General features: G+C 42.1%; 1 protein-coding gene across 1 annotated transcript in view; it reads right to left on the bottom strand.

Annotated features, from left to right (window-relative positions):
- VPS53 (VPS53 subunit of GARP complex) overlaps positions 1-12,854 on the bottom strand; it is a 212,940-nt gene extending 200,086 nt beyond the window's left edge. Inside the window, exons 1-2 of the mRNA XM_089668435.1 lie at positions 12,703-12,854; positions 6,918-6,998 (exon numbers count right to left, since the gene is read on the bottom strand). Of these exons, the coding sequence (XP_089524561.1) occupies positions 6,918-6,998; positions 12,703-12,786 (165 nt within the window). The 5' untranslated portion in view covers positions 12,787-12,854. The remainder of the gene's footprint in view (positions 1-6,917; positions 6,999-12,702) is intronic.
- Positions 12,855-13,098: the final 244 nt, after the last annotated feature.

Genomic DNA, 13,098 nt, shown 5'->3' on the forward strand with positions numbered 1-13,098 from the left:
TCCTCCCACTGATACCAACGATGGGGCACCATTCTTCCCACTGATACCAACGACGGGGCACTATTCTTCCCACTGATACCAACGACGGGGCACTATTCCTCCCACTGATACCAATGATGGGGAGCTATTCCTCCCACTGATACCAACGACGGGGCACTATTCCTCCCACTGATACCAACGACGGGGCACTATTCCTCCCACTGATACCAACGACGGGGCACTATTCCTCCCACTGATACCAACGACGGGGCACTATTCCTCCCACTGATACCAACGACGGGGCACTATTCCTCCCACTGATACCAACGATGGGGCACCATTCCTCCCACGGATACCAATGATGGGGCACCATTCCTCCCACGGATACCAACGATGGGGCACCATTCCTCCTACTGACACCAATGATGGGGCACCATTCCTCCCACTAACACTCACACCAATGATGGGGCACTATTCCTCCCACTGATACCAACGATGGGGCTTCCATTATACCTAGCTGCAAAGTGTGTCGAGGGACCTCGCAAGAGACAAACTGTTGTATATTTATTGTAGGAGTATGTTGAATAATCCTAAATAATTAAAAATGTCACCATCCCTACAGACAAATACAACCAATCAATCCAAAACTATAGTTACCTTCAAATTAAAGGTTATTAGACAACACATACAGATCTTCTGTTAGATTGTTAAAAAAAAAAATCATTGTATATTTCATTACCAAAAGTATTAAAAAAATTTGCCAGAAAGGTTAAAAAACATGTTATACCCTAAAACAAAGAAAATGAGGAGCCACATCTCTTATATATGCAACTACATTGGACTCACAAATAGAAAGTCTCTCCGATACATATTTATCCAGAACAATACAGACTTAAAGTCCTTGGTATACATTACACATCATTACCTTGTCTGTGAAATCCATCAGAAAGAAATAGATTTTCCACCTGATGAATATAGGTGATATGTGTCTCTGGGATCAACGTATGCTTCTTCATACACAGTGACCCACAAATGTGGTTGTAAAGGTTTAAGGTTTTTTACCTTTATGCACAAAGGTAAAAAACCTCTGTGCAGCATCTCCCCCAGCCCCCCACAATACTTACCGAAGCCCTCTCTCGAACCAGCGATGTGTACTGGAGTCTCAGCTATCTCGCGACTCCCTCTCCCCATTGGCTGAGACAGCAGCAGGAGCCATTGGCTCCCACTGCTGTCAATCACAGCAAGTGAGCCAGTGAGAAGAGAGGGGGAAGGGGCCAAGTCGCAGATCCTTGTGTGAATGGACACACGGAGGAGCAGGTGCCCCCATAACAAGCTGCTTGCTGTGGAGGCACCCAACAGGAGAGATGGGCCAGGAGCGCCGGTGGGGGAGCCGAGAAGGAGGATCTGGGCTGCAAAACCACTGCACATAGCAGATTAGTATGCCATTTTTTTTTCTTAAAATGTAAGCCTTTAGAATCAATTTAAGTACTAAAAAAAAATCATACATCTCTCTCATCCCCTCCTTGTATACTCCCCACGGATCCATGCAGCTTTCCAAGGGAACAAGGCGTGGAGGGAGAACAACCACCCACCAGGCGTGCGGCCCATAGAGGCCCATAGGGCACAGAGAGGGTTACAGGTTTACAATGATAAAATATACAATGATTTATTTTAACATTCTAGCAAAAGATCTGAACATGTCATGTAATAACCTTTAAAATGTCACTAAAGCTTTTTTTTTTTATTATTATGACTACAGTAATATGGGTTATAACCCTTGTCAGTTTTTTTTTTTTTGTTACATCTTTGTCCTATCGGGGAAATTTCCCTTCACTTCCTGTCCCAATGCCAAAACAGGAAGAAGAGGGGAAGATTTCCCTTCTATTATGGTTTTGGTGCCCACCCAAAATCTGTGATTTTCTTTTACTTTCACTTTCGATGATAACAGTAAACAGGACAAATAGAGCGTGAATCTCCCTAATGGGGGCACAGACAGCAGTAAAAACTGACAGGTGTTCTAATCCCTCTCCACTATATCCAAAACAAAAAAAAAAGGATTTGCCTTTAGGTAAAGTTTTAATCAAATATGTCCTTATAATCTTTGTTAGATTGATTGGTTCTATTTGTCTTTTGGGACCTCACAGAGTTTACAAAGCAACATGGTAATGCTTCTTAAAAGGCAGATCTTAGCGCTTTTCACCTCAGCATCATATAGAGAAATTAGAGTCTAATGTTGGAGAAATCATTCCATTCACTCCTAATTCTGTACACAGTAGCCTTCTTTTAGCCACAGATAAAAGTGGGGGAAAAAAAAGTTATGGCTCCATCTGCTGGCTGATTAGAAGACTGCATAATGCTAGTAGAGAATATTTCATATTAACCACTTGCCCTCCTGAAGCTTTACCCCCCTTCCTGACCAGGCCATTTTTTTCATTACAGCGCTGCATTACTTTAACTGACGATTGCGTGGTCATGCAACACTGCACCCAAATTAAATTTGCGTCCTTTTTTCCCACAAATTGAGCTTTCTTTCGGTGGTATTTGATTGCCTGTGCGTTTTTTTATTTTTTGCGCTATAAAAAAAAAAAAAAGACAATTTTGAGAAAACAAAACAATATCTTTGACTTTTTGCTATTAAACATGTCCAGTAAAAAAAATTGAAAAATCAAATTTCGTCAAATTAACACTAAAATGTATTCTGCTACATGTCTTTGCTGCAAAAATATCCCAATCCCGCATTTGTATGTTTATCTTTGGCATTATCTGGAGGATCTGAGGTTGTTTCCTCTTCCATGCTGGCTGCTCCCACCTGTATTTAGCTAGTTGTCACCCAGCGCTCATGTACCTTTTACTATCTACAATAGTGTAAATGAATTGGTTTACGTGAAAGTTATAGCATTTACAAATGGCGGTATAGATACTGGAATTTTTTCTTTTTTTTTTACTAGTAATGGCAGCGATCAGCGACTTAGAGCGGGACAGCGGCCGGCATTCTGACACTGGGGGGACTGACTTGGTGTCAGAGCCGGTTTTGAATTTTTTTCTCATAGGTTTACACAAACTTATTATACAAAACCCTAAAACATTATATATTTTCTGAAAGCAGACACCCCAGAGAATAAAATAGTGGTAGTTCCAATTTTATATGTCAGCAGAGATTACCACACAGGTCTAGGAAACGCAAAATTTCAGTAACAAACACGCTAAAGAGAATTTTACGGCAAACAAACACAACAAATTAGCCACATTTTTGGTAGAATATAAAAGACAAGGTAATGCCGAGTAAATAGATGCCAACCATGTCAAACCTTAAATTTGTGTGCCTATAAAATGGTGACAAATTTCAGTATCCTATATTTTTTATAGGCAACACTTCAAAGGCCCCTACAGGTCAGCAGTTTAGTGTCAGAAGGTCTTGTGCTAGAATTATTGTTCCCACTCCAGCGCGTGCAGCAATATGTAACGTGTATTGCAATCGATGTTTTCATGCGTAGGCACCCCGACATCTGCATTTACATTTATACGTGCATATACATTATATTGAAAAAATATAGGGCTGCCTGCCTTTACACGCACATCAACTGTAATGGCATCCCAGTCTTACTCCGTAGGGTTCAATATTGAGTTGGCCCACCCTTTACAGCTATAACAGCTTCAACTCTTCTGGGAAGGCTGTCCACAAGGTTTAGGAGTGTGTCTATGGGAATGTTTGACCATTCTTCCAGAACCGCATTTGTGAGGTCAGGCACTGATGTCGGACGAGAAGGCCTGGCTCGCAGTCTCAGCTCTAATTCATCCCAAAGGTGTTCTATTGGGTTGAGGTCAGGACTCTGTGCAGGCCAGTCAAGTTCCTCCACCCCAAACTCGCTCATCCATGTCTTTATGGACCTTGCTTTGTGCACTGGTGCGCAGTCATGTTGGAACAGGAAGGGCCATCACTAAACTGTTCCCACAAAGTTGGGAGCATGAAATTGTCCAAAATGTCTTGGTATGCTGATGCATTAAGAGTTCCCTTTACTGGAACTAAGGGGCCAAGCCAAACCCCTGAAAAACAACCCCACACCATAATCCCCCCTCCACCAAACTTTACATATGGCAGAATGCAGTCAAGTAAGTCCTGTTAGCCTGGCAACCGCCAAACCCAGACACGTCCATCGGATTGCCAGACAGAGAAACGTGATTTGTCACGCCAGAGAACACGTCTCCCCTCTCTAGAGTCCAGTAGCGGCGTGCTTTACACCACTGCATCTGGAGCTTTGCATTGCACTTGGTGATGTAAGGCTTTGATGCAGATGCTTGCCCATGGAAACCCATTAAATGAAGATCTCTATGCACTGTTGTTGTGCTAATCAGAAGGCCACATGAATTTTGGAAGTTTTCAGCTATTGACTCTGCAGACAGTTGGTGACTTCTGCACATTGTGTACTTCAGCATGCGCTGACCCAGCTTTGTCATTTTACATGGCCTAGCACTTCATGACCGAGTTGCTACTGTTCCCAGTTGCTTCCACTTTGTTATAATACCACTAACAGTTGACCGTGGAATATTTAGTAGCAAGGAAATTTCATGGATGGACTTATTGCACAGGTGGCAACCTATCACGGTACCACGCTTGAATTCACTGAGTTCCTGAGGGTGACCCATTCTTCCACAAATGTTTGTAGAAGCAGTCTGCATGCCTAGGTGCTTGATTTTATACACCTGTGGCCATGGAGGTGATTGGAACATCTGAATTCAATGATTTTGAGGGGTGTCCCAAAACTTTTGGGAATAGAGTATATGCGGGGCCTCAAATTTTTTTTATGTGGGAGGAGGTTATGTGCTTGGGTCTAACAGTATTTTTGAAATAAAAATTTTTTTTTTACTTAACTTTTTTTTCATCTCATAGGGGACACAAAGTTTTAAAAGACCCTGCATGTCTCCTCTGGGCTCCACTGGATGTATTGCAATGCATATCGCATCCAGCCAGAATAGAAGTGACAGCGGTGACCCAGAAGTAACGTCATACACACCGGCTTCTGGGTCACAGCGAGAAGAGGAGGAGAGCTCTCCACTCTCCCTCCACCCACCAGCACCCGCCATGTTGCTCCAACGGGCCCACAGATGGGCAAGCGGAGCCCCCATACATGGCGGAAGCAAGTTCGCATGGGGAGGGTGACTGTTACCAGGGGGCTGTGAAAGCAATTAGGCAGCAGTGCATCCACCTGACAGGCTGGAGTCTGCCTGCCAGTTTTATACACAATCCCAATCCCAGTGGCCGCAGCCACCAGATTGTGTACAACCCCCCCCCCCCCCCCCAGACCTGGCAACGAAAGGGTTACAGGCTAAGTTCACCTTTAGAGACATGTTACACCTATATTTACGCTTTAATATCTAACATTCCTAAACGATCGCTTCTCACCACCCAGAAACCCCACGTGACAGAATGCCAGAGGTTCTTCTTACACCCCCCCCCCCCCCCATGCTGTCACATTTAAAGATTTTGAAAAAATACTTTTATTGCTCAGTTATTTAACTTAATATTTATTCTTGTAAAGCCAGGTATACTTATGCCCCTAAGGAAGAGTGATACTCAAAATGCCTCAGGCAGCCTTTACATCAAGACTGTTACACTGGAACCTATAAGAGTTGCATATGGAGCTCTGTTCCTCTAATCCTCTAATACAGGCATGTACAAAGTCCGGCCCGCGGGCCAATTGCAGCCCGTGTTTCGCTTTAATATTGCCCCACAGGTAATTTGGCAATATCTAAAAAGGAGAAAAGTGCCTCTAAGTGCAATATGTGGTACATTTATTGTGGAACATAATGAGAAACACATGATGATAGAAAACGAAAGGCTTAGGCATATGTGGTGAAAGGATATGGTGGCATCCTCGATATATAAGCCATAGTAAGCGCTGGAGACTCTGGATGTTCACAGGTAGCCGGCCGGCATGTGTGAGATCCAAAGATGGCGTCCAGAGTCCACCGTGGAGTGCAACGTCGCCATAAGCGTAATGACATAGGGATGTCCAGCTTGCAATGCGACGTGTTTCGGAGCATGCGTGAGGCCGATGAAAGGCAAAGGTGCACTCCCTTCTCAATTCTCAAGCATTGAAGGAAATCAGTGATGAGTAATTTCACATTTTTTTTTTTTAGGGGGAGAAACAAGTACAGATTTCAAATATGACATGACCAGTATCAGTCGCTCCTTTATCCATTCATTTTTTTTTTGCCGCAAAATGGTCGGCCCTCACGCATGTTCACTTCATCAAATCTGGCCCTCTTTGAAAAAAGTTTGGACACCCCTGCTCTAAGATCTAAGTCTACAATATATACTTTGAGATATTGTTTTATGTTCTGGAATAAAGATGCAATAAACTGTTTCATATACTAATTTTGGTGTTTGAATTACATCTTGTGACGTGAAAGCCCCACACACCCATGACACAGTTAAAACATTAAGACTGCGCACCCTGGGTACTCCAACATGGGCTTAAATATAATGTAGAAATAAAGTAATACTAAGTTTCAAGGCAAAAATGTCCAATGGCCACTAACACCTTCAAGCTTATCAGAATTGTGTTTTGTGGGCTTTTCAGCAAGAGGGCTAGGTTCACACTACCCCGCATGCTGCAGGCTGGTTGTGGGAAGACCAAATTGACCATGCAGGTTCTGTGCAGATGCTTTTTGGAAAAAGTGCATGCACTTTTTCCATGCATGAAACATGGGCACAGCAGCTTATTCAAATGGGCGGGGGTGTGCCCGCCTTAAACCCGAAAGAAAGCTGCGACGTACAGGTATGTTACTGTGCCTGTACGGCAAGCTGTTAAGGTGGTCATATAAATCCTGTATGATAAAAATAAGTGGGTACTGACATCCCTGTTCTTGTCCTGTGCATTAAATATTAAAGCTGAAGCGCTTATCCACCCACCAGACGTATGACCATTATCACTTACCTGTTCAGTTGGAAACAGAGTGTTAATATATTCAACAGCATTAAAGTCTGCACAATCCAAATGGTCCTGACCTTGGAAAACCTGTAAATGAGGAACACAAACACCTCTTAAGTTTTAGTTAAAGCTGATCATCGGGATCCTGCCTACTTTACTAGATCCCACTCCCCATGCTCAACAGAAGAACTGTAAAACTTTTGCAATCAATGCCTTACTTTCTAATAAATCTTGACATTATTCCCTATGATGTCTTCCTGTGTGGATAACGGGCATGGGGGGGGGAAATATAAATGTAAGCCACTTGTCATGCCTGATGGGGAACAAAGCACTACATTTCCCATGAGCCAATGGGAAATGCATGGTGTGTCTGTGTCTTGGGGAAATTCCTTCCTTACATGTACTTTCAGGTTATACTCCCTAGCTGCCAGTCAATGGATGTGCACTGGTCACAACCAGGTTCTGTACTGGTTGTACCTGCCAACAGAAGGAAGCATGACATTATCCAGCTTCCTTCTCCCTCTGCAGACCGCAAGGCATCTCTTCGTAAGAAGACAGAGGTACCTGGTTGCTAAAATGAGAAATGAGGGGCTTGCTTGGGGATAAAAAAATAAATAAGTGGATGAAACTTTTACAATAGGAAGGCAATCAACTTTATAACAGTACTGGAATCCTCCTGGCATGACTTTAGCCTTAAATGTTATAAATGCTCAGCATTTACATAAACTGTCCCATACAGACAAAGACACTGTGCCATTTGTAAAGATATTGTTTAATGCAAATTCCATCACATTTAACCTGACCAAAATACTCCCAATGTTTACATTTCTACATACTGATGTATTTCCAGGACATGACCTAAAACAAAATGGCAGCGGAGACTCCTTTAAATACAACTAAATATAATCTCTTCAGCTGTCCTCAAAGAGCCTCGGTAGACAGTTTGCTGTAGCCTATTGTTTTAAGGTGTTTGGCTGCTCATTTTGCACATGCATTGACATACATTCTTAATATTGCTGCATTTTTATGCTAGCCAATAAAAAAATTATTTAGGCTTGTTACCAGGGAAAGAAAACGCATCCTACATGCCTTTTTATGCATTACCATTGTGTTCTATGGGCCTCAAAAAGCATGAAAGTGAACAGAAAAACAGACCTGAGCTAATTTTAAAAACACACTGCAGCACAGGGGACAGATGTGAACGAGTTCTTGAGCTTGTTCACATTAGCAGTTGTGAAGCAGTAAAACCCAGCAGTTGAGCAGCTCTTTTACTGCCCCCAACTGCTACCCTCTTTAGCTGCAGAGGCAGTGACCAGGGGGTACACATGCCATGGTTGCGATGCTTTGCTTTCCAGCAGAAATTATACCCGTCACCTTCAACCTTGTTCAAACTAACGTTGCTCTTTTACACACAAATAGAGCTTTCTTTTGGTGGTATTTAATCACCACTTTGTTTTTTTAATTTTTGTTGTATAAACTGAGAAAAAAAAAAGTTTAGAAAAAAAAAAAACACCACATTTTTCTTAGTTTCTCTTACAAAAATTTGCAAAAAAGTACTCTTTTAAATCTCAAACATTTAGGCCAAAATTTAACTTGCTTCCATTCTTGATAAAAATAACCCAACTCAGTGTATTCTATTTAGTTTGTGTGAAAGTTACAACGTCTACAAGCTATGGGATATATATATTTGAAAATTGGTTAATCCTGATGTACTGACGGCTGATCTCATTTCGTGAGGCCCTAAAATGCCAGGACAGTACAAAACCCCCCAAACAATCTCTTTTTATAAAGTAGCCAGTCCAAGGTATTTAGTAAGAAGCATAGCAAGTTTTTTGAAGTTGTAATTTTTTGTCACAATTTTTGGGAAAATAAAGAAATTAAATAAAATTAGTTTTTTTTCACAATTTTTTTTTTTTTTTACCAGTGCAGTACAGCATTATTATATGACTGGTGTGGCAGTGATTGGGGATACTTTCATCAGAGCAGTTCAGTGTCATAGTGACCATGTTCTACTCTAGGGGGTGATCAGGGATTTTGTTTTTTTACACTGTTATTGCTAATAACAGTGAAGTTTACTTTTATAAGCAATAGACTTTTTTACCTGTCATGAATGTGCTAACATTCACGACAGCTTAGTTACTGTTGACATGCTGTGATTGGCTACAGCTAATCACATGGTACAGGTAGCCAGCTACCATGCGATAGCTGTGAGCCAATTACTGCTTCATAATACTAAGCAAGTAGTCATGAATGGAAACCATTGACTGTTTTGTTTGCATTGTAATCATATGATCACTGTGAGCAATCACAGGATACCACACGACACAGCAGTCAAGGGATCGAGGCCCACTAGTGCACATGTGCCAGGTGATGTACCAGTACATTGAACAGCCTGGCTGTGAATCCTGTCTGCAGTTAAACTACTGTGGGCGGGCAGCAAGTGGTATAAGCACACCTGCTATTAAAGAAATATACAGGTGAAACTCGAAAAATTTGAATATTGTGAAAAAGGTCATTTATTTCAGTAATGCAACTTAAAAGGTGAAAATAATATATGAGATAGACTCATTACATGCAAAGCAAGATAGTTCAAGCCGTGATTTGTCATAATTGTGATGATTATGGCTTACAGCTCATGAAAACCCCAAATCCACAATCTCAGAAAATTAGAATATTACATGCAATCAATAAAACAAGGATTGTACATAAAACAATAACAGACCTCTGAAAAGTAGAAGCATGCATATGTACTCAGTACTTGGTTTGGGCCCCTTTTGCTGCAATTACAGCCTCAATGCGACGTGGCATGGAAGCTATCAGCCTGTGGCACTGCTGAGGTGTTATGGAAGACCAGGATGCTTCAATAGCGGCCTTCAGCTCTTCTGCATTGTTCGGTCTCATGTCTCTCATCTTTCTTTTGGCAATGCCCCATAGATTCTCTATGGGGTTCAGGTCAGGTGAGTTTGCTGGCCAATCAAGCACAGTAATCCCACGGTCATTGAACCAGGTTTTGGTGCTTTTGGCAGTGTTGGCAGGTGCCAAGTCCTGCTGGAAAATGAAGTCAGCATCCCCATATAGCTCATCTATGGAAGGAAGCATGAAGTGCTCCAAAATCTCCTGGTAGACGGCTGCGTTGACCCTGGACTTAGCAGATGACATGGCTCCCCAAATCAACACAGACTGTGGAAACTTCACACTGGACTTCAAGCATCTTGCAGTGTGTGCCTCTCCATTCTTCCTCCATACTCTGGGTCCTTGGTTTCCAAATGAGATGCAAAAGTTGCTCTCATCAGAAAAGAGGACTTTGGACCACTGAGCAACAGACCAGGTCTGTTTTTCTTTAGCCCAGGTAAGATGATTCTGACGTTGTTTGTTCAGGAGCGGCTTGACAAGGAGGAGTTGTTTGTTCAGGAGCGACTTTACAAGAGGAATACGACATTTGAAGCCCATGTCCAGGATCCGTCTGTATGTGGTGGCTCTTGATGCACTGACTCCAGCCTCAGTCCACTCCTTGTGAAAGTCCCCAACACTTTTGAATGGCCTTTTCCTGACATTCCTCTCCAGGCTGCGGTCATCCCTGCTGCTTGTGCACCTTTTTCTTCCACACTTTTCCCTTCCACATAACTTTCTATTAATGTGCTTTGATACAGCACTTTGGGAACATCCAACTTCTTTTGCAATTACCTTTTGAGGCTTTCCCTCCTTATGGAGGGTGTCAATGATGGTTTTCTGCACAATTGTCAGGTGAGCAGTCTTTCCAATGATTGTGCTTCCTACTGAACCATACTGAGAGACCATTTTAAACTCTTTGCAGGTGTTATAGCTTAATTAGCTGATTAGAGTGGGACACTTTGAGCCTAGAATATTGCACCTTTTCACAATATTCTAATTTTCTGAGATTGTGGATTTGGGGTTTTCATGAGCTGTAAGCCATAATCATCACAATTATGACAAATCACGGCTTGAACTATCTTGCTTTGCATGTAATGAGTCTGTCTCATATATTAGTTTCACCTTTTAAGTTGCATTACTGAAATAAATGAACTTTTGCACCATATTCTAATTTTTCGAGTTTCACCTGTATGTGCTGTCATTGTTGGCACCTTTCAGAAAATACTAGCTGCCTGGCTGGGCCTGGTTTCAATTCTCATACGTCACTAAATACCTTGGACTGGCTACTTTCCAAAAAGAGTTCGAGCTTGGAAGCTATGGGATAGCACTGATCACTGTATTAGTGTCACTGGGGATGTCAGTGACAGTCAGTCGTCCCCCCCCCCCCATGTCAGAATACGTGCCACAGTCCTGCAGTCCCACTATACGTTGCCGATTGCTGCCGTTACTAGTTTAAAAATATAAAAATTCCAGTATATATATATAGCCATTTGTAGACGCTATAGCTTTCACGTAAAGCAATTAATTTACATATATTGAGGTTTGTTTTAGTAAAGACATGGAGCAGAATACATGTTGGCCTAAATTTATGACGAAATTAGATTTTTTTTTAAAATTTTTACTGGACATGCTTAATCACTTCCCGTCCGACCCATGTATAAAAACGGCTGGACGGGAGCAGTGCAGGGGCGGGTTGTTTGTTCATAAACGGCGCCAGTCATTTTAGCCTGTGATCCTCCGGACACAGCGGAACAGATCGCTGTATGGGACCTCTGTGTGAGGTTCCGATCATGTGATCACTGATTGGCCAAGCAGTGATCACATGAATATTAATAAGCAAGATGTCACTTGTGACATCATTGCTTACTACCTGTGAAATCTGTGAATGATCACAGAGGTCACATGGTACAAGGCTATTCACAACAGCCTTGTACCATGTGAGAAGCTGTGACCAATCACAGCTCTCAAGAATGAAGCCAGAGAGAAGGAGAAATTACTGTTTTTACAGCCTTTATGGGTGAAAAAGCAATCAGTTTAAAAAAAAAATAAAATCATCACCCCCCCACATGTAGTACAGTGTCACTATGGTGACACGGTACTGCTAGGGTGACAGTATGTTAAAAAATAAATATAAAAAAATAAAAATTTTAAAAAAAGTTTGGTTGTAAACTAATTTGGCTAATTTTTTTACTAAAAAGATAGCTGAATACATTTTGGCCAAGATTTATGAAGAACGATTATTTGCAAAATTCTATAAGAAAAACATTTTCAAAATGTTTAGACTTTTTCATTTATTTAGCAAAAAAATAAGAATCCCAGTGGTGAATAAATACCACCAAAATAAAGTTTTATCTGTCTCAAAAAAATGCTAAAAAATTCATATGGGTACAGTGTTGCATGACTGTGCAATTGTCAAAGTGTGACAATGCTAAAAGCTGAAAATTGGCCTGGACAGGAATGGGGTAGAAGTGGTTAATAGCAAAAAATCAAAAATATTGTTTTTCCTCAAAACTGTTGGTCTTTCTTTGTTTATAGTGAAAAAATAAAAACCACAGGAGGTGATCAAATTCCATGGAAAGAAAGCTCTATTTGTGGGGGAAAAAAAGGACATTAATTGCATTTGGGTGCAGTGTTGCATGACTGCGCAATTGTCATTTAAAGTAACACAGAGCCGTATCGCAAAAAATGGCCTGGTCAGGAAATCCTCTGGAGGGCAAGGGGTTAAGTGAGCCAGCTGAAGGTAGAAGCTGATTGGTTGCAGTACACAGCTGCCCCAGTCTTATTAATGCCCCCTACGTCTAGTCTGTGACAGGGGCTCCAACATTCCAGCAATGTACATGGCGGAGGGGGTTGGTAATCAGTGTACAGAGGATCCCCCAGGGACAATGTCCGCCCTCACCTGCTCTATGGCTTGCTGCACCTCTGGGGCCAGATGAAGCACAGCCTCCAGCTCCTCCACCACTTCCAACTCCTCTTCCTCCATCCTGCTCAGCTGCTTCCCCTACTCTCACAGCTCGAACCACTTCCGGGAGCGCGGAGCACCCTGGGAGGAAGCGTCCTACCCCCTCAGTTATCAGGTGCCATCTTTGATTTGGGTTTGCCATTCCCTCCTCCGAAACTGACCATGTTAAAACTTCCGTTTGTAACTGGCAGCGTGTGAGCTGATTAGAGGGAACTTCCTTCTGTCATATATGTTCAATCAGTGCCGGGCATGGAGGAAGACTACTTTTCTATTCCATTCAAGAAACGCTTTTTGGCTTTTACGGTTTCCTCAGAAGGCGTTCGGTCAGTCAAT

The sequence above is a fragment of the Staurois parvus genome, unplaced genomic scaffold (genome assembly GCF_062004578.1).
Source record: "Staurois parvus isolate SC_StPar_1 unplaced genomic scaffold, SC_StPar_1.0 ptg000058l, whole genome shotgun sequence".
Lineage (NCBI taxonomy): Eukaryota > Metazoa > Chordata > Amphibia > Anura > Ranidae > Staurois > Staurois parvus.